Raw genomic sequence first — 21,100 nt, forward strand, 5'->3', positions numbered from 1 at the left:
ATTTTGCTATGCCCTTTTCCGAGGTTAGTATACTGTGCCTCTGTCTAACAGTGACACAGAAGTGATACCCGGGGTAAACCTACGATCTCCCATTCACTCATCAAGATTCCTCTTGAAGAGAGTCCATGAGGGACTCTGCCTAACCTGGACTGGGATTTTATTCCAGAGTGAAGGGAGCCTCTGGGTTATGAATCTGTCCCTCCAGCATGTCCTATTCATTTCAGTGCTGAGGTTCAAGTCTCTCGAGCGCGTAGCAGCGTGTCCATTAATTCCAGGTTGGACATGGCTTTATATGTCAGGCACAGATCGCCTCTGAGCAGGCGGTATGCCACTGAGTAGAGCTGGAGTTTCTTTAACCGGGCAGCATATGGCATCTGTTTGAGCCCTTTCATCCTCTTGGTGAAGTACTTTTGGTGTCTTTCCAGTTGCTGCAGGTGTCTGGTAAGGTACATCCCAAAAGTGACATTGTACTCAATTATGGGCCTGATGAGGGATGAGTAAAGAGGCACAATGACCTCCCCTGATCGAGATGTGAATCCCTTCATGATTAGGTGGGCTATATAAAATGTTTTTCTAACCACTTTGGCTACGTGGCTGTCAAATGAGAGATTGCTATCAACTTGGGTCCCCAGGTCCCTAATTACTTCTTCTGTACTTAATGGGTTACCCTCTATGTGGTAATTTGTGGGCACTTTGTTTTTGCCAAAGGGGATGACTATACACTTTTTGGCGTTTAGCTTGAGGCCATGGCTCTGGCACCAGTTGTCTGTTTCTATGAGGCCCTTCTGGAGGATGCTTGTGTCGACTGGAGAGTCGATTATGGCGCCTTGTTTGCAGTCATCTGCGAACTTGGTCAGCCACAGTCCTTCCATGTTGGCCTGTACCTCCGAGAAATATATACCGAACAAGAGCGGTCCCAGGACTGAGCCTTGTGGGACGCCACTTGTAACTGGTTTGGAGTCTGACATGGCTCCAGCAATTCTAACCATGTGGGTTCTGTCCTTGAGCCAGTTTGCAACCCATCTAGTGACATAGGGGTTTATATTTAAGCTGGTGAGCTTATCTATAATGCCCGAGTGGGGTATTGTATCGAAGGCTTTTGCGAGGTCCAGGTAGGCTGTGTGGACCACCTTCCCCTCGTCAATGGCCTTGGTGACTGTTTCAAAGAAATCGACCAGGTTTAAGAGGCAGGATCTGCCCTTAACAAAGCTGAACTGGGTAGGATCCAGTGTCTGTAGGTACCCAATATCTTTATTTATGAGGTCCATGATGATCCTTTCCATAGCTGTGTAGACCAAGCTAGTCAGGCTTATAAGGCGATAGTTTCCAGGATCTGTTGAGGCACCACCTTTGTGGAGAGGGACCACTGTTGCTGTACGCCACTCTTTGGGTACATATCCTGTAGTAAGGCTGAGATTGAACAGTAGTTTTATGTTTGGGTTTAGCTCTTCTTGGAGTTCGTGTAGGACGCAGCCCGGGACACCGTCTGGTCCCATTGATGCTGTGTTTTTTGCTTTGGAGAGGGCGGCTCTTACCTGAGCATCTGAGATGTCAGGGGGGCAGCACTCTCCTGGGATAGATATTTGCCGTTTTGGTTGGGGGGGGGAGTTTGCGCTGAACCTGTCAGCTAGGATGTTGGCAATGTCTGTGGGTTTGGTGTATTTTTTGTCATTTTGGACTAATTCTGAGCATATCTGGGAATTCCCACCCAGGTTCCTAACATAACTAAAGAAAGCCTTGTGATTATCCTTAGTGTCCTGTGCAATTTTTCTCTCGAAGCTGGCCTTAGACGATTTTGAGTGCCCGTAGTTTTTTGCTAATACTGATCAAAGATGCCTTCCCTTTTTGGGATTTTGCTCCATCATGTAGTAGCTTCCTGCTCCTATTGTATAGATTGTTTATGGCTGGGGTCCACCAGACAGGACGTCTGCCTTTGGAGGATTGGGTCTTGGTTTTATTTGGGATTGCATGATCCATGCATTCCTGAAGGTGTTCATAGAGTGCATTTATAAAGGATTCTGCGGTCTGGGCCGTATTTTCCACAGGCCCGGGGGCTTTGAAGGATTCCACCTTGGTTTTGAGGAGTGTGAAATTTTCTTTAGAGAAGTTTTTCACTGTGGTTTTCTGGGCAGGGGTTGGGGTCGGGATGTGAATATCCAGTGAGATTAGTTTATGGTCTGATCTTACCAGTGAGGGATACACTTCTGGTCTGGTGCATAGAGTCCCCATGTTGGCGATGATCAGGTCCAGTATGTTTTCCCCTCTTGTGGGAGTGGTAACAAGTTGTTCCATAGCATTTGAGTTTATAAATTCTAGGAACCTTTAGGCTAGGGTGTTGGAGCTAGAGTAATGCTCCCAGTCTATGTTTGGGTAGTTGAAGTCTCCCAATATAATGGTGTTTGGAGAGACCTTCATATTTTCCAGTGTTCTCAGGAAGGCCGAGTGGGGTTCCTGGGTTTGGGAGGGTGGTCTGTAGCAGGCTATAAACTGGAAGGCAGTTTTACCCACTGTTGCACATGGATAGTCTCTGATGCTTCGTGCTGTGCCACCAACCTGGAGGTGTAGGTATCTTTGACGAATATTGATACTCCCCCTCCTTTTGTGGTTCAGTCCAAGTTTTGGGGCCGAAAAGCATGGTATGAGGTATAACCTGGTAGTGCTGGGGTGCTCTCGGGAGCCTTGAACCAGGTTTCTGTTACTGCAGAGATATCGATGTTCTCCATGCTAAGGAGAGTTTTGAGTGCATGCATCTTGAGGTTTAGACTTCTGGCGTTGAGTAGCATTACTCTTAGTTTCTTATCCCTTGTGATACCTATGGAGGTGGGTTTGTCTTTTGAGCCTTGCCTAAAAAAGGCACTATGGGGTAGCAAGAGCCTTTGCCAATATCCGAAAGCCCAGGGGTGACAGGTGCAAGCCGTCCCTAGCGAAGCATCGTGGCTTGTCGAGCATGTCATCCCAGGCTGACAGGCATTGGATCCCCTTTGAATGACACCAATACTTAAGCCAATTGTTGAAATTGATCATCTTTTCTTCATATTGTGGCATCATTCTTGGTGACGGTAAGATGCTATTCAAGGTCAGGGTCATACCGACCTGGGCTACATGCTCAGAGAGCTCCTGTGTCTCTTTTCATGTAGTCCAGGGAGGTACGTCTCAGGTCATTCACACCAGCATGGACAATGACTGAGTCATATTTGTACTTGCCTTGGAGTGACCTGAGTACTTGTGTTATGTGACTGATCCTAGTGCCCGACAGGCAGCTCACCGTGACCTTCTCCTTGTTCAGCCTGGTGAGCGGGACATCAGTCTGCCTGACGATAGTCGCCTATTACAAGTGTATCAAGTGTGTTGTTTAGCCTTAAGGGCTGTGACTGTTCGGCACACTGGCTTTGTGAGCTATGTGTTGCACGTGTTTTGTTTTGGGGTAGCGGTTGCTTGGGTGTCTGCTTTGGAGGTCTCTGCTGCTTAGGCAGATTTTTATTTAGAGCCTCCGAGTATGTTTTTGTGTGTTTGTGTTTGGTTTGCTGTCGTGGTAGGTCTATGTGAGACTGGAATTGTAGTGAGTGTGGTTTCCTTCTCCTCCTGACTGGTTACGCCAGTACTGAGTTGAGAGAGCTTAGTCTCCAGTTTGACTATATGGTTGCATCTCTCACATGTGTTGGAATTTGTTGGGAGGAGGAGAGGGTTGTCTGTGTACATGAGGCAATTGTAACATTGCCTCAAGATTCCCAGATTCACCAGCTGGACCGGAGAGGAGATTGACAACTGACCTTTGGACATGCTAGAATAGTATTGGGAATTCCTTTATAATTGAAAAAAGGCCAATGGGGAACAAAGTACTGAAGGGGAGTTTGTGAGGGTGTAGTGCTTTTAATTTTTTATTGCTGACTTATTGAGCAAGTGCCAGGTAACTTAAATGCAATGTGTTACAGGTAACTTAAATGCAAAAACGACAAACAGTAACTTTCTTTCAAGTGAAACAAGGAAATAAGTACAGTAAGCAATGCAGATATCACTAGGGATCCACAGAAGCGCTGAAAAGCCGCGTTTTAGCTGGAATTAGCATTTCTGGGAAATAACAAGCAAACAAACAAGAAGCATACAAGCAAAGCTAGATTCAGCAGGCCTGGATCTAGTCTATGCTACAGCAAACAAGGTGTACCAATTTCAGTAAGAAGCAGTTCAAATATGCAGGCACTATAAGCCTTTAACCAGAAATTCCCAGCTCAGAAGGGCAGAGTCCAGTCTCTCCTCCCACAAGAGTGCAGACCACGAACCCTTTTAATGTAAAATAACTGGCCTGAAGCCCAAGTGCTTAAACCAGAATGAATGCACTTTTAGAATAACAGACACTGAGCCCTCAATTAGCAGTTCCCAACTTAGAAGCATGTAAGCTACCTGTTCTGCCACTACAGTGCAGACCAAAAACCTTCTTAATGTAAAACAACTGGTCTGAAGCCCAAGTGCTTAAACTAAAAGGCTTAGAATGAGTTACACCAAGCAGTAATAAATACAATTGAGTACTTTTAAGATGACACAAAAGCAAAATAAAGTAGGAAGAAACACAAATACAGTAAAAGCAGATAAAAAAAAAATTTAAGTGGAAAGAGAGAAAGGAGTAGCAGAAACTAAGCTGATTGGCCTTCTCAAATGTTCTCCCTGTACTGGGTAGAATGAGGTAATGACACTAGACTGGGAGGAGGGTCCCAGATCAAATTTACACTAGGGGCGGGCAACTGCAAAGCCACCAACTATAAAAACACTATACCAACAGGAATGGAGGGGGGGGGGAACAAACTGCAGAAATGTTTCTCACAGCTGAAAAGCAGCAGTGAGCTTTTAAATGAAAGTTTTAAACAGCTAAAGGAGCCTCTAGAAAGAAGAGTTTAACTGCAACAAGTTATCAGAAACAAACAACCCAACAGATGCTTAATAAAAGTGGACAATTTCCAGTTAATACCTCACACACAGTGAAACTAGCTAGAAAAATACACAGTGCACAAAGTGCTATAAATAACAAAGAAATAAAGAACAAAATAAACAAAAAACAGGATACTTAATGTTATATATTATAGCTCCGAGTTTCCTCATGTCTTTCCTTCGATCAGCTCAGTGTGAAAGGCAGAACACTTTAGACGCAAGTACAGTATACATAAAAAATTATGCATAAATTATGTATATTAAAAAAAAAATTAACTACTTTTTTGTGTCTTTCGGCTTGTGGTGGTGGTGCTGCGGTAGCGTTGTCGCCTCATAGCAAGACGTTGTCCCGTTCAATTCTCAGCTAGAGTGTCTTCTGTGTGGAGGTAGATGCTACCTTCTAGTGGCAGAAAAGTAGAATGCATTTAAAAAAATCGCTGAAAAGTGGATAAATATCTACAAACGGAATAATGAAATATAATTGTAGGTGGGTACTACCATCTAATAGCAAAAAAAGTAAGATGCATTTGAATGATAAATATAAAATAGGGAAATAATAAAATATGGTTTTAAATGAGTGCACATTAATAGTAAATCACAATTTAGCTGCCCTCAGCTTTAAAAGGGGGACAATACTAATGTAGTCATTAAGCCCCGGTGGTCAACTGTTGGCCGAAGGAGGAGAAGAGGCGGAAGACATGGCCGAAGGCAGGAGGAGAGGAGAAAGGGTAGGACTGTGGTAGTGAGGGTCGGAACTTTGAATGTTGGCAGTATGACTGGTATAGGGAGAGAGCTAGATGATATGATGGGCAGAAGGAAGGTTGGTATATTGTGTGTGCAAGAGACCAGATGGAAGGGGAGTAAGGCTAGGTGTATTGGAGGTGGGTTCAAATTGTTTTATCATGGTGTGGATGGGAGGAGAAATGGCGTAGGAGTTATTCTGAAGGAACAGTATACTGAGAGTGTTTTGGAGGTGAAAAAGAGTGTCTGATAGAGTTACGTTTATGAAGTTGGAAATTGATGGTGAAATGATGAATGTTAGTGCGTATGCTCCACAAGTTGGGTGTGTAATGGATGAGCAAGAAAAATTTTGGAGTGAATTGGATGAAGTGGTGATGACTGCACCCAAGGGTGAGAGAGTGGTGATTGGAGCAGATTTCAATGGGCATGTTGGTGAAGGGAGCAGAGGGGTTGAGGAAGTGATGGGTAGGTATGGTGTTAAACAAAGGAATGCAGAAGGTCAGATGGTAGTGGATTTTGCGAAAAGGATGGACATGGCTGTGGTGAATATGTATTTTAACAAGAGGGAGGAGCATAGGGTGACACACACGAGTGGAGGCAGATGCACACAGTTGGATTATATCTTATGTAGGAGGGCCAGTTTGAAGGAGATTGGAGACTGTAAAGTGGTGACTGGAGAAAGTGTCGTTAGGCAGCATAGGATAGTGGTTTGTAGGATGACGGTTATCAAGAAGAGGAGGAGGAGGAGTGTGAGGGCAGCACCAAGAATCAAGTGGTGAAAATTGAAAAAGGGTAATTGTGAGGTGGAGTTCAGGGATGAGTTAAGGCAGGCACTGGGTGGCAGTGAAGAGTTACCAAATAGCTGGGTAACTACAGCAGAGCTAGTAAGGGAGACGGCTAGAAAGGTGCTTGGTATCACATCTGGACAGAGGAAGGACGACAAGGAGACATGGTGGTGGAATGAAGAAGTACAGGAGAGTGTACAGAGAAAGAGGTTGGCAAAGAAGAAGTGGGATTGTCAGAGAGCTTAAGAAAGTAGACAGGAGTATAAGGAGATGAGGTGCATGGCAAAGAGAGAGGTGGCGAAGGCTAAGGATAAGGCATATGAAGAGTTGTATGAAAGGTTGGACACTAAGGAGGGAGAAAAGGACCTGTACCGATTGGCTAGACAGAGGGACCGAGCTAGGAAAGATATACAGCAGGTAAAGGTGATAAAGGATAATGAGGGAAACATACTCACAAGCGAGGAGAGTGTGTTGAGGAGATGGAAAGAGTACTTTGAGGGGTTGATGAATGAAGAGAATGAGAGGGAGAGAAGGTTGGATGATGTAGGGATAGTAAATCATGAAGTACAATGGATTAGCAAGGAGGAAGTAAGGATAGCTATGAAGAAGATGAAGAATGAAAAGGCTGTTTGCCCAGATGACATACCTGTGGAAGCATGGAGGTGTTTAGGTGAAATGGCAGTGGAGTTTTTAACCAGATTGTTTAATGAAATCTTGGAAAGTGAGAGGATGCCTGAGGAATGGAGAAAGTGTTTTGGTACCGATTTTTAAGAATAAGGGTGATGTGCAAAGCTGTAGTAACTACAGAGGGATAAAACTGATCAGTCACAGCATGAAGTTATGGGAAAGAGTCTTGGAAGCAAGGTTAAGAAGGGACGTGATGATTATTGATTAACAGTATGGTTTCATGCCAGGAAAGAGCACTACAGATGCGATCTTTGCTCTGAGAGTGTTGATGGAGAAGTACAGAGAATGTCGGAAGGAGTTGCATTGTGTTTTTGTAGACTTAGAGAAAGCATATGACAGGGTGCCTAGAGAGGAGTTGTGGTATTGTATGAGGAAGTCAGGAGTGTCAGAAAAGTATGCAAGAGTGGTACAGGATATGTACGAGGGTAGTGTGACAGCGGTGAGGTCTGCGGTGGGAGTGACGGATGCGTTTAAGGTGGAGGTGGGGTTACATCAAGGATCAGCTCTGAGCCCTTTCTTATTTGCAATGGTGATGGACAGGTTGACAGATGACATCAGACAGGAGTCCCCGTGGACTATGATGTTTGCAGATGACATTGTGATCTGTAATGAGAGTAGGGAACAGGTGAAGGAGACCCTGGAGAGATGGACATATGCTCTAGAGAGAAGAGGAATGAAGGTCAGCAAGACTAAGACAGAATATATGTGTGTGAATGAGAGGGAGGATGGAGAAATGGTGAGGATGCAAGGAGTAGAGGTGGCGAAGGTGGATGAGTTTAAATACTTGGGGCCAATAGTTCAGAGTAAGGGTGAGAGTGGAAGAGAGGTGAAGAAGAGAGTACAGGCAGGATGGAATGGGTGGAGAAGTGTGTCAGGAGTGATTTGTGACAGACGAGTACCTGTAAGAGTGAAAGGGAAGGTCTACAAGAGGGTAGTGAGACCAGCTATGTTATATGTGTTGGAGACCATGGCATTGACAAAAAGGCAGGAGTTTGAGCTGGATGTGGCAGAATTAAATATGTTAAGATTTGCACTGGGTGTGACGAGGGTGGACAGGATTAGGAATAAGTATATTAGAGGGTCAGCCCAGGTTGGAAGGTTTGGAGACAAAGCCAGAGAGGCACGATTACGTTGGTTTGGACATGTGCTGCGGAGGGATGCTGAGTATATTGGGAAAAAGATGCTAAGGATGAAGCTACCGGGTAACAGGAAAAGAGGAAGGCCTAAGATAAGGTTTGTGGATGTGGTGAGAGAGGACATGCAGGTGGTTGGTGTGACAGAACAAAATGCAGAGGACAGGAAGAAATGGAAACAGGTGATCTGCTGTGGCGACCCCTAACGGGAACAGCCGAAAGAAGATGATGTGGTCTCCCAGAATCAAGGATGACCTGCCAAAAGAGTTCCCAGTACTCTAAACGAGCCTCCCAGGGGCCACCTGTAATGTCCATAGGAACTTGCTCAACCACAAAAATGCAAAATTAGCACATGTACAAGTCAGAGTATGCTTGTACAAGGCATTTTTCTCATTACATGTCCTAATGTCATAGTAGTGCTCGTATATATGCCTCCTTAACCTACGCTCTGTTTTCCCTATATAGAAAGCCTGGCATACATAGCAAACAGGAAGCCAAATATACACCACCACTAGTATTGCAGTTGGCAAAGATACTACTAATAATATCCCTTCCTCTACTAATATGTACTTTGTCACAGTCAGCAATGTGCACACATTGTGCACAAGCTCCACACTTATAGGTACTTTTTTTCCTATCTCCAGTCCCGCCGTGTAAGGTGTGATACTTAAAAAGGTTCTTGAGATTCCTACCCTTCCTATATACAAAATTCAAGGGGTCTTTCCTCAAGATATTCAAATCTGTGAAGTTAAGGAATTTTTCCCATTCCCTAGTTATGATTTCTAACCAGGGGGGCATTACCTCCAAAATCCATAGGAAAAATCATTTTAATCAGTTTATCATCATCCACTTTGTTGTTAGAAAAAGTCACTGAAGGACCCTTCGCTAACCAGGGAAAATAAAGGTAGACTCTCCTAACTGAAACTTCATTCCTTAGTTTTTTTACCATATTTGGGGGGGGGGGGGTATCCCCTTTCGTAAAAAAAAGTTTCCAAGACATCACATCAGTTTCAAAGTCATCATTATTGGAGGTCAACCGACTCACTCTAATAGCCCCTTAACAATCCCTATTTTTTGTTGTAAAGGGTGTGCACTAGAAAAGTGCAAGTATGAGTTGGAAAAAGTGTCTTTACGGAACACAGTAGAACTAAATCCTTGGTTAGCCTTGTGAATACTCACGTCAAGGTAGTCCATTCTATCATGTGAAACCTTGTGTGTAAAAACCAAAAATTAGTGGTGGTGCCGAGAAACTGTTTTGGCAGGTCACCCTTGATTCTGGGAGCCCACCGGAGCTTAATGAATACATTACTATTGTCCCCCTTTTAAAGCTGAGGGCAGCTAAATTGTGATTTACTATTAATGTGCACTCATTTAAAACCATATTTTATTCTTTCCGTATTAGATATTTATTTATCATTCAAATGTATATTACTTTTTTTTGCTATTAGATGGTAGTACCACTTACAATTATTTTTCATTATTCCTTTTGTAGATATTTATCCACTTTTCAGTGATTTTTTTAAATGCATTCTACTTTTCTGCCACTAGATGGTAGCATCTACCTTTTTTTAAATTACACTGTTTTATAGTTAAATATTTTTTTAATAGGTATAATTTTTCATGTATACTATTTATTTACGTCTTCTAATATGAGTAAATGGATATTGAATGTTTTTGGACCTTTATGATTGAAACTATAAACATTTTAGAGATTTATTAACTCATTACGTTTTTTTTGAATAATTTAAACTGATACCATTTGATTGGTTTAAAAATTTTTAAAACTACTTTTTAAGTGGCTTGAATGGTTAATCCATGTTATCTGATGAAGTCCGACCTAGCTTGGATGAAAACGAGCAATCCATTTTATTGGTGTTCATTCTGATTCTGTTTAATAAAGCCTCCTGGACCTTATTACTTCATCTCTCCAGCTGTATGCTTTTGTTTTTGTTTCCTTGCTTTTTTGGCACACTTTCCTTGGATTCGTGCATTCCCACAAATGGATGCTTCACAGGGATGTGTTTCTGGACATTGTCCACCAGTGGGTACTCCTCCAATAGATTTATTTGCCTCCCCTTTGAACAGACAGCTTCCTCTGTTTTGTGCCAGAGTCCCAGGTCCTCTGGTTTGGAAGGTGGATGCAGTGTCTTTTTTTTTTTTTTTTAAGGGGATGTTTCTTTATGCTTTCCCTCCCCTCCTCCTCATTCATTCCAAAAGTCCTGTTCAGAATTTAACAAGATGGTCCCAAAATTAGGTTCATAGGTAGGTACTGGGCTATCTGCACTAAGGCATATATTAGCCCAGCCACGTTGTGCGGTATTCACCGCCCCTTTGGTTAGTTTCCTAGGCCCTAGATCTAGCAGCTAGTACCCTTGGCCCCTGTCTAGTAGAACTGTTGGCATGATCCCTGGTGTGAACTTTCTGTTACCCATCCACTCGCCAAGGTTCCTCTTGAAGAGTGATAGTGAGGGGCTCTGTCTTATGTAGATCGGGACCTTGTTCCATAGCAAGGAAAGTCTTTGCGAAGGGAATCTATCCCTCCAGCATGTTCTATTCATTGTTGTGCTGAGGTTTATATCCCTAGAGCGTGTAGTTAGAGTAGATTTTGTTTTGCTAAGATGGAGCATGTTCAACAGTTCTGGGTTGGACATGGCTTTGTATGTTAGACAGAGATCGCCTCTGAGAAGGTGGTATGCAACAGAGAAAAGCCTTCGTTTTTTCAATCGTGGTGCATAGGGCAACTGTTTGAGGCCAGTAATCCTCTTAGTGAGGTACCTCTGTGGTCTGTCCAGCTGCTGGAGATGCCTAGCCAGGTACATTCCAATTGGTGCATTGTACTCAATAATGGGTCTGATGAGGGAAGCGTAGAGGGGCACCACTACATTCTTAGATCTTGATGCAAACCCTTTCGTGATCAGATGGGTCACATAGAAGGATTTTCTAACCACCTTGGCAACATGTTTATCAAAGGAAAGCTGACTATCTACTTGGGTCCCTAGATCCCTTATTACTTCTTCAGATATCAGGGGGTTACCTCCTATGTGGTAGTTCGCGGGTACTCTGTTTTTTCCAAAGGGGATTACTACGCATTTTTTAGCATTTAGCTTGAGACCGTGGCTTTGACACCATGCATCAGTCTCATTAAGGCCCTTCTGGAGGATATCAATGTCGGCCGGAGACTCTATTATAGCACCCAGTTTGCAGTCCGCAAACCTGGTCAGCCACAGCCCTTCAGTGCTTGCCTGTACTTCTGAGAAGTATATGCCAAACAGGAGGGGTCCCAGGACAGAGCCCTGAGGCACACCGCTCGTTACTGGTCTGGATTCGGACATAGATCCCGCTACTCTTACTTTGTGGGATCTGTCTGAGAGCCAGTTTGCAATCCATCTTGTGACGTAAGGGTTTATGTCCAGGTTGGTGAGTTTATCAATAATACCCGAATGGGGAATGGTGTCAAATGCTTTCCTTTTCCTTATCTATCGCCTCAGTAACTGTCTCAAAGAAGTCCAACAGGTTCAGGAGGCATGATCTGCCCTTGACGAAGCCGAACTGTGTGGGGTCAAGTGTTTGGAGGTTCCCAATCTCTCCATTTATGAATTCCATAATGATTCGCTCCATTGCCTTACAGATCAGACTGGTCAGGCTTATTGGTCGGTAGTTCCCAGGGTTGGTTGTGGGCCCACCCTTGTGCAGCAGAATCACCGTTGCCGTGTGCCATTCTATGGGCACATATCCTGTCGAGAGGCTGAGACTGAACAGGGTATTCAGATGCGGGGTTAATCCATTTTGGAGCTCGCGTATGACACAGCCCGGGACACCATCTGGTCCCATGGAGGCAGTGTTTTTAGCTTTAGATAGAGCCTTATTAACCAACGTATCAGTAATAATTTGAGTTACACAATTCTCTGGAATATTAATAGGCCCTGTAGTGGTGAGGGGGGGGGGGGGGATTTGCACTGAACCTATCAGCCAAGATGTTGGCAATGTCAGTGGGGTCAGTGTATTTTGTTCCATTTTTGTACTAGCTCAGAACAGACCTGAGCGTTGCCATTTAGGTTTTTGACGTAACCATAGAAGGCCTTATGGTTATCCTTGGCAACCTTTTCGAAATTGGCTTTAGTTGACTTGATGAAGGCCCTCAATTTCTTACTAATGCTGATCAGGGATGATTTTTCTACTTGAGATTTGGCCCTTTTTTGTAGAAATCTCCTCCTTTTATTGTATAGTTTGCTTAAGGCTAGGGTCCACCAGACTGGTTTCTTCTTGCTTGAGGAAGGAGTTCATTTGGGATAGCACGGTCCATGCAATCCTGAAGATGTATATAAAGTGCCTTGGTGTAGGATTCTGCATCCTGGATATCATTATCCTTCTGCAAGGGAATAGTGAAGCTTTCCACTTCTGACGCAAGTAGTTTGAAGTTTGCTTTGGAAAGGTTTTTTACGATGGTTTCTTTGACTGGGGAGGTGGAGGGGTGAGGACGTCCAGGGTTATCAGTTTGTGGTCTGATCTGACCAGAGAGGGAGTGATAATGGGTGTGGTACAATGGGCGCCCATATTTGTGATGACTAAATCCAATATGTTGTCCCATCTAGTGGGAGAAAATACCAGTTGTTCAAGGGCATTTGAATTTATAAATTCTATGAACCGCTGGGCAAAGTAGTTCACCCAGTGTATACCAGGGTAGTTGAAATCACCCAAATTTATGGTATTGAGTAGGACCTATTTCCCAATGCCTCAAGGAATGCTGAGTGAGCATCTTGGGACATGGTGGGCGATCTATAACAGGCTATGACTTGAAATGTGGTTTTGCCTGCTGATAGTTGTGCATGGATGATCTCTGGGGCATCATGCTGCGCCACTAACCTGGAGATGTGGGTATCCTTGATGAATATGGATACACCTCTGCCCTTTGTATTGCGATCCAGTAACTGAGGCCGGAAGGTATGATATGAATTGTAACCTGGTAGTGCTGGGGTGCCCTCTGGAGCCTTGAACCAGGTTTCCGTCACTGCACAAACATCAATTTTCTCCATACTGAGGAGTGCCTCGAGTGCATGCATTTTGAGGTTGAGACTTTTGGCGTTGAGTAGCATTACCCTTAGTTTTTGGTTACCTGTGCTGGTTACGGTGGTTGGTTTGTCCTTTGAGCCTTGCGTAAAAAAGGCACTATGGGGACGGCAAGAGCCTTGGCCAGTATTCGAAAGCCTAAGGGTGACCGGTGCAAACCATCTCTGGTGAAACAGCGAGGCTCGTCTGTCATGTCATCCCAGGCAGACAGACACTGGATCCCCTTAGAATGACACCAGAAGCTTAGCCAGTTGTTGAAATTGATCATTTTGTCTTTGTATTGTGGTATCATTATAGGTGAAGGTAGTATGCTACTCAAGGTCAGGGTCATATGACTACATTTTGGCCAAGACAGCATTGGTTCCTCCTCCTGCATTTAGTCAAGGGCATTCTTCACAATTTACCTCAGAGGATGGAAATACTAACACAGGACAAAGGATCTCTCATCCATCCTCACCTGTCCACTCTTCAGCTGACACTGTGGGTGATAGTATTTTAATTTTACAGACACCTTTTTTTCTGAGGATGTACTTAAGGTCCTTAAGGAGGCCAGGAAACCCAATACTAGGAAATCCTATTTATCCAAATGGAAGAGGTTTTCTGTTTGTTGTCTTTCTCGAATACTCCTTTGGTTTTCTTATCTATATGAATTGCTCAATGCTGGGTTAGCTTTATTCTTCTGTTAAGGCCCATTTATCAGCTATCTCTGCTTGCATGCCTTTATCTCCTCCTCTATTGTCTAGATTTGAGGCTAAAACAATTCCTAAAAGGTGTCCTTCATGTTAGGCCTCCCAGGAAGCCTGTTCCTCCTTCCTTAATTTTGTTTAGAAAAAATTGACTCCGGCTTCTTTTGAGCCTGCAGCTTCAGCTTCCTTGTAACATTGCTCTTGGAAGACTGCTCTTTTGTTAGCTTTTACTTCTGCGAGATTGGTGTCTGAGCTTCAAACCCTTATGGCTTGTCCTCCTTTTTTTGGTGTTTCATAAGGACAGGTGTCCTTGTGTATTAATCCTTGTTTAATTCCCTGGATGATTAATGAGTTGTCCCTTAATCAGTCTATTCATTTGCCCATTTTTTTCCCTTCTCCACAGTGTGCCAGTGAGTAGTTGCTGCACACGTTGGATGTGCATAAACCACTCAGGTTTTATTTGGATAAGACTAAGACTATTAGAAAATCTGATCAGCTCTTTGTTTCCTTCCATCCCGGGTCCTTGGGATTAGCTGTATCCAAATGGTTTCTTCTTGGATTTCAAAAGATATTGTTCTTTGTTTTTCCTTTCATGGTGGGAGCCTTCCTTATTCTGTTAAGGTTCATTGTACTAGGGCTGTGGCTTCTTCTGGTGCTTTCTTCAAGGGTTTGGATACTAACTCTGTTCTTGAGGCAGCTACCTGGACTTCTGTGCATTCATTTATCAAGCACTACAGGTTGAATGGAATCTCTAGAGCTAGAGCTGGTTTTGCTAGGGCCATCCTTCATGGCTTCCTAGAGGGCTGTGCTGGTACTTCCTCCTCCCAGGTTTCTAACCAAGCCTTGGCAATCTCCATAATGTAAATAAAACTGCAACAGTGAAATGGAGTGGCATAGTACAGTTGTGTGAAATCTTAACTTGACAGTAGCTATCCTCCTCATTACTGTTGCAGTGCACTCCCTCCCTCCAACCCCTGGTCCATTTCTCTTCTAGATTTACTAATTTCCTTTTCTTTTCCTTGGACTGGTGTTCCTACTGGGGCTCTCTGTTCTGAAGATGGTATGTCCAAATGTCGCCTTTATGCTGTATGCTACGCAAGGATAATACGTGTTGCATACGGCATACCTTAATGCAACCTAAAGGCTTTGGCATGCTGGCTGGACGTCTGACCACCTTTGGCAGGGGATCCCTAATGTAATGAATACTGCAACAGTGAATAGAAGGACATCTACCATTATTTTAAGATTTTACACAACTGTACTTTCTCTACATTGAATACTGCATACATTGTGCCTCTGGGGTGAGTGTATGGAATGGAGTGAAGCTTGACCTACAAGTCCTGCAAAATCATGGTGATACTCCTTCCTTTCCCTGAAAAATTATTTGGTCACCGGGGGGGGGGGGGGTAATTAGAGAAGACTTTTTGAGCCTTTGGGGAAAGGCATTAAGTGGAAGAATTTCTTTTTAACTTTTCAAGTGTCCACTTTTGGGTAATATCTATGCAAGTAAAGCAAGTTATGCTTAATAGCAAGTTGCTGTCAAGACTGGCAGCTATATCTAGAGCCATTCTCCCTGTATTTACTTAGTGCTCTGGGTTTAATTTTCATCTTCCCTTACTATTGATGATCATAAATTCCAAGAGCATCTCTGTAAGTGAGTCTTCTCAGTAAAGCTGGATATCATCAAAGCTGCAGCACTTGCAAAGTTGAATGTCTTTTTGGGTCCATTACACTGTCAGATATGCAGATCTTAATTTCTTGGTGCCCATCATTGAGGCAGCTGACTTCACCTACCAGGCTTTTCATGTTCTTTGTGGTTTGAGATGGGACCATTGTCCTACTAAACTGACTGATTACCTTAGTGGGTCCCTGTGGAAATGTTGAGACTCCCAATGCAAAGTCACAAAATGCTGAAAAAAAATTAAAAATACAGGAGAAAAGTGAATATTGAACAACACGTTTCTTTCTTTTTATACTAGTCTGGGTCAAATTATTTGAGTTGCTCGGTGGTGAAATTGTTACAGTACTGGGATTAGCAAGGCAATGTTTGTGGTTCTAATCCCCATAATTTACCTTAGGTGTTTGGGTTGGGGGTTGATATAAAGTTTAAAGTGTTTACCTCACAGATACAAGGTACACAGGGTTTGATTCTTACCTTCAGAAGGGAAGTTGGCTAGGCTTAAAATGGCCCTCAAGGTCATGTAGCTTTGTACTTTACCTATGAACCTGTACTTTTTTTTTGCAGGGAGGCAAGCCCAACTGATGTGAGGGGCTAGGCATATCACACATCCCTAAACTTGAATATACCAACCCTTTTATGGTAATTTAGGACTTTGTATATGCAAGTCCACATTTTCAGTCATCCAGTCTCCACATTCCAGAACTCAACAATGAGAGTCTTGGCATTTCAAATTGTTACCGTAATTACCCTCCTAAGTTCAAGCGTACCCCCTCCCAAGTAGTTATCTGCACTTTCTATAGTTAGGACCCGCTTTTAAGTTATGTCTTGGTCCCATACACACTTAAACAGTGCACATGTACATTTTCTGTTCCTCTTTTGAAGTGCTTAACCACTTATATGTCTGCAGATGACATTTATGTTGTGTCTGCTTAGTGTTTTGTAAGAAGGGAGACCTATAAAGCACATCTTAATCTCAAGACAAGCAGTTCTGTACCTGTGGACTAATCCTGGATGCTTATTTTTTTCATTAGTACTTGCAGTAATCAAATGTTTTTCCCATTTGTCAGTGTAATTGCTTTATTCATTGTTTTCATAGATGTACAGAAGATGGATGTCCTCACAAGAAGTTTTTCCATACACGTTTCCTTATGAGGATGCGGTTGACACCAGATTGTTCAAAAATGCTAATATCTACTTCCTCTGGATATCTTCTAATTTTGCATGATCTTGATTTGACTAAATCTTTAGAAGTCGGCAGCTACCCTAATTTAAAAGCAAGGCGAACAACTTCTTCATCAGGTATGTTGACATTTAATAAGGATATTGAAGTCAAATTACCCTTTTTCGTTTTGTATCAGTGAAGCACCATGTTATGTCTTTTGAACAATTGTAATAGAAGCCCAGTATCTTAGAAGTTCTCAAATGGCACTTACAGTGCAGCAGTCATCCCAGTGTTGTGGTTATTTGGTCAGCAGAGCACATATTAAGAACCTCCATTTGTAGTAATGCTGCGTAATAGAGGAGCCCGTGTCTTTGACTCTAAACAACATCACCAGTAGTCATCCACACAATAAAGGTACAGATGGACCTCTCCTGTCTGTGCACTTTCACTGTCGTTGAAGTTGAGATTGATATCTTTATGTGGCTGATTGCCAGATTTTCATCACTACTATATTTTATTATCATCTTCATAGCTTTACTCTTGTTTGGGTTACAGCAGTTTATCAGAGAGCATTTCTGGCACTTGAGTTTTTATAACAGAGTCCTCAGAGGCAGAAGAAACCTGAGCTCCATGCCATTCTTGAGTAGGATGCATTTCCCTTGGCTATTTTTCTCTTTTGGTTTATCTGAGAAATTGACTAAGTTTAAATATTTTCTGCATGTTAGATAAATAGAATTATTATTGCCTTTTTTTTTGTGTGTGTGGCGGCGGAGGGCACGAGTGTCACTAATCTCAAGCCTCTGACTGTCCCTGAGGGTCCCAACTTTTGAACTGCATTTCCATCGTTTTCATATTATAGTAATGCAGTCAAACAGCACTATCTAGTGACGTTTTGTTTATTTCAAGGTGCAAACCTACAGGGATAGCTTGCTTAAATCTCTCATCTGCAGTATTCATGTAAGCTAAATCCAAAATTTTATCAGGTTAACCTCTTAAACTAAAATTAGAATTATATAATCTGTTCTACACACCTGTCCAGATATAACATTTTTATGTAGACAGAATGCATACTAGAATAATATAACAAAGTATTAGCATTATCTTTTGTCTGTATTTTGCAAATCACTTTATTATGTTTGTTTAATAATGCAGCTAAAACTCTTAACTTTATTCTTGCTTATAAGTAAAATAAATAAATGATAAAAAGAAAATAGCTTCCCGATATTTAATGGAAGTATTTAACTTGATCCCATATTAAAAGTATAGCCTCAATAAAATTTCCTGTTTAAAACATTCATGCATATACACACAGTTCTCTCCCCTAAAGACCATTACTAGATTAGCAAAACTGGTAGCCATTGTGACACCCATAGCCACTCTTGCTGTCTGTTTGAAAAAAGTTGTTGATTAAAACCAAATTTAATAGTGCAGTTAGTAAATGCACCTCCGCAACTGAAAAACCTGTCATGCAATTAGTAAATGCACCTCCGCAACTGAAAAACCTGTCAATTTCCAGTAACTTAAAACCAAACCATTCTGCTCCTGTCTCATGTGAAATGACAAAGCAAAGATTGCACATCAGCTGTCACCGTCATTCTTTTTGACTGCAGTAGCATTTAAATTCTCTAATAAATGCACTGTATCAAATATAGCTAAAGACTCCATTTCGGAACTTATTGCTGCCATAATAGTACTCATGGGCAGCTTATTTGACCCTTTCTCAATCTTGGGCAAGACAAAGAAATAACCTAACGTAGTTTTTTCCACCATAAAATATTGCAGTAATGGTTCAAAAAATAGACCATATTGAACTAAATCACAGTGTCCCATCTAAAATTTGAAATGATGTATCCTTCTTAATAATTTTCATATAAAACTTTTCATCACTCAGTTGTGTGTCATCTTATCGTAATCTAAAACATTTATTACAGTTTTTATCAGCTTTCATTACTGTAATACGTTATCACTTCATAAAGATAATAAAGCTTTTTTCTGTTTGGTTAGGCAAATTGTAAAACTTCTTTGAAACTGGCTTACTTAAAATGTCTCCTGTATCGGCTTCACAAGACTTTTGAAAAGCCAAAATAGAAGGATGGATGTTACGGTTAAAAACATAAGATTTTGTAAAAAAATGACTCCTTGGTTAATGTGGAGTTATTAAAATAATAGATAAGGTTAACTTTCTAGTAAAGTATTTCAGAAAGCATGTCTGCTAGAATCTGAAGTTAAGATCTGTTACTGGTGCATTTTTTTCCAGTGATTGCTACAAAGTTTTGTATAACCTTAAGTCTGTTTTGCTTGCTTCTAACATTTAAGAAGAATGTTTCTAGGTAGTGGGGTGGGGTGAAACCCTGACTACAGCACAGACAGTCCAAATTTGACTAGCAGCCCAAGTTCTGGACGAGCCACTGAGATATGCCAGGGAATTATTATGACTCCCTGCCTACCCCACTGCACTTCTATTGCATGTCAGTTCATGCTTCCTCTTAAGTGTTTGGGTTTGCTGACCCTTCTTCCAAAATGTCACACTTGTCTGTATCCGCTGTGTGCACAGAGCCATGGAGGATGGATATCAAGTAGATAGCTAGAAGAGCCTGAAGTTATTGGTGTCTGAGGGATAAAATGAAGCAGAAAAAAATGTTTCTGCTGACTGCTTGGTGAAAAGGGCTGTCCTTAATTTAGTGTTAGTAAAACGTTCTGTAGGGAACTATTGCTTACCAAGCTAATTAATTTCTTTGGGGTATTTTTATTTATTATACAATTGTGTTTATTTTTTTAATCATGGAATCAGAATTATTTGAATGTAGGAAATCATATATTGGTGTGTATATGCTAAAATGGTTCACATTTTTAACAAATCTGTACATTTTCAGAAAATCTTGGTTAATTGTGTACCTTTCAGACAAAAGTAATAAACACTGAATGTTGCAAGTGTATAAAGAGTATATAGACTCGGTAACTATAAATAGTTTCAGCCTAAAATTTGGATCAGATCGATTTCTGAATAAGCATCTCTGTGCAGTGACTGTACTAATGAATATTTATATACACAGACATGGGCATGAAGTCTTGAAGCTCTTAATCCTTCTCTGGCTAACACCAATCCTAAAGCTGCTTCCTATGACTTTGACTCACTCTTTAAAATAGTCATATAGATAATAGGCATTTACAGCAAATATAATGGAAACTTAAAAAGAAATTACTGTGGTAGGATACCTGTATAAATAAATGGTTAAACAGAAATAATTTAGTGCTTAAGGTAGACCTCTTCTACTTGCCTTAAGAGCCCATTTAACCAAAGTAGCCAAAAAGCTTAAGGGGGTACTACCGGGATGCTCAAAGTGAAGTTAGAACTTTTAAATAGCCACTAAAACCAAATATAGCTGTAGTTGTTTCTTGAACTACATCAGGAGGTTTAACACCAACACCAGGCAATGTTTGGAGCTAGCCCACATTAATATATATACGATTTGAGCCAAAGCAAATAGTAAATATTGTGACACATTTAATGCAAATTGTACTTTTCCTAGAGGTGCAGCTGTTGTACAGATTGCGCAGTCCCAGCCATACCCTGTAATTACTGTGGAACAAGTCCTCAGCCCCCATAAAAGCTATGAACATCATCTCATCCTTGGGCTCTAGTACTATACTGGGTTACCTGAGTATTTGTCTTTTTTTTCTTCCGTGCTGCCTGCTGATAATCCGTCCCCCTTGTGCCAATCAGCCCACTGATTCCACATCACAGGGGTGAGGTTCAACTGGGACGGACATCATGTAGGTAGCCATCAGGGGTGGTTTGGATTTTTTTGTTGTGTCCCCTTGTGCACACTTTGCTTGAGGGAAGGGGAGTGCAATGGGTAACTATGCTGGCCCCCTCTCACTTCCACAAAGAAACATACCAGGAAGCAGTCAAGCAAGGCTGGTGGCTTCCCGTAGTCTCTACCAGAGAAGTCTCGCCACCGGAGTGCTCATACTCAACTCCTTCCTTCCCCTGGGGAGGTGGCCCAGACCATCTTTCTTCACTCCTCTCCCTCCCTGCCAGGCTCTTAAGTGCTGGAGTTGCTTATCAATCCCATGTTGTCTCTCTATTGTGGTCAGGGAATTCCTGTGCATCACTGAGCTAAGCTGGTGTCTGGGCCATCCTTCACTCCTGTCCCTCCCTGCCAGGCTCTTCCAGTGCAGGAGTTGCTAATGAAACCCATATTGCCTCATTCATAGGTTCATAGGTAGAGACTAGG

At 42.2% G+C, this 21,100-nt stretch overlaps 1 protein-coding gene across 1 annotated transcript in view; it reads left to right on the forward strand.

Annotated features, from left to right (window-relative positions):
- DCAF10 (DDB1 and CUL4 associated factor 10) overlaps positions 1-21,100 on the forward strand; it is a 656,523-nt gene that overhangs the window by 316,674 nt on the left and 318,749 nt on the right. The window contains exon 4 of the mRNA XM_044059359.1: positions 16,797-16,999. Coding sequence (XP_043915294.1) covers positions 16,797-16,999 — 203 coding nt within the window. The remainder of the gene's footprint in view (positions 1-16,796; positions 17,000-21,100) is intronic.

This window comes from Protopterus annectens, chromosome 17.part0 (genome assembly GCF_019279795.1).
Source record: "Protopterus annectens isolate FY-2018-M chromosome 17.part0, PAN1.0, whole genome shotgun sequence".
Classification (NCBI taxonomy): domain Eukaryota; kingdom Metazoa; phylum Chordata; order Ceratodontiformes; family Protopteridae; genus Protopterus; species Protopterus annectens.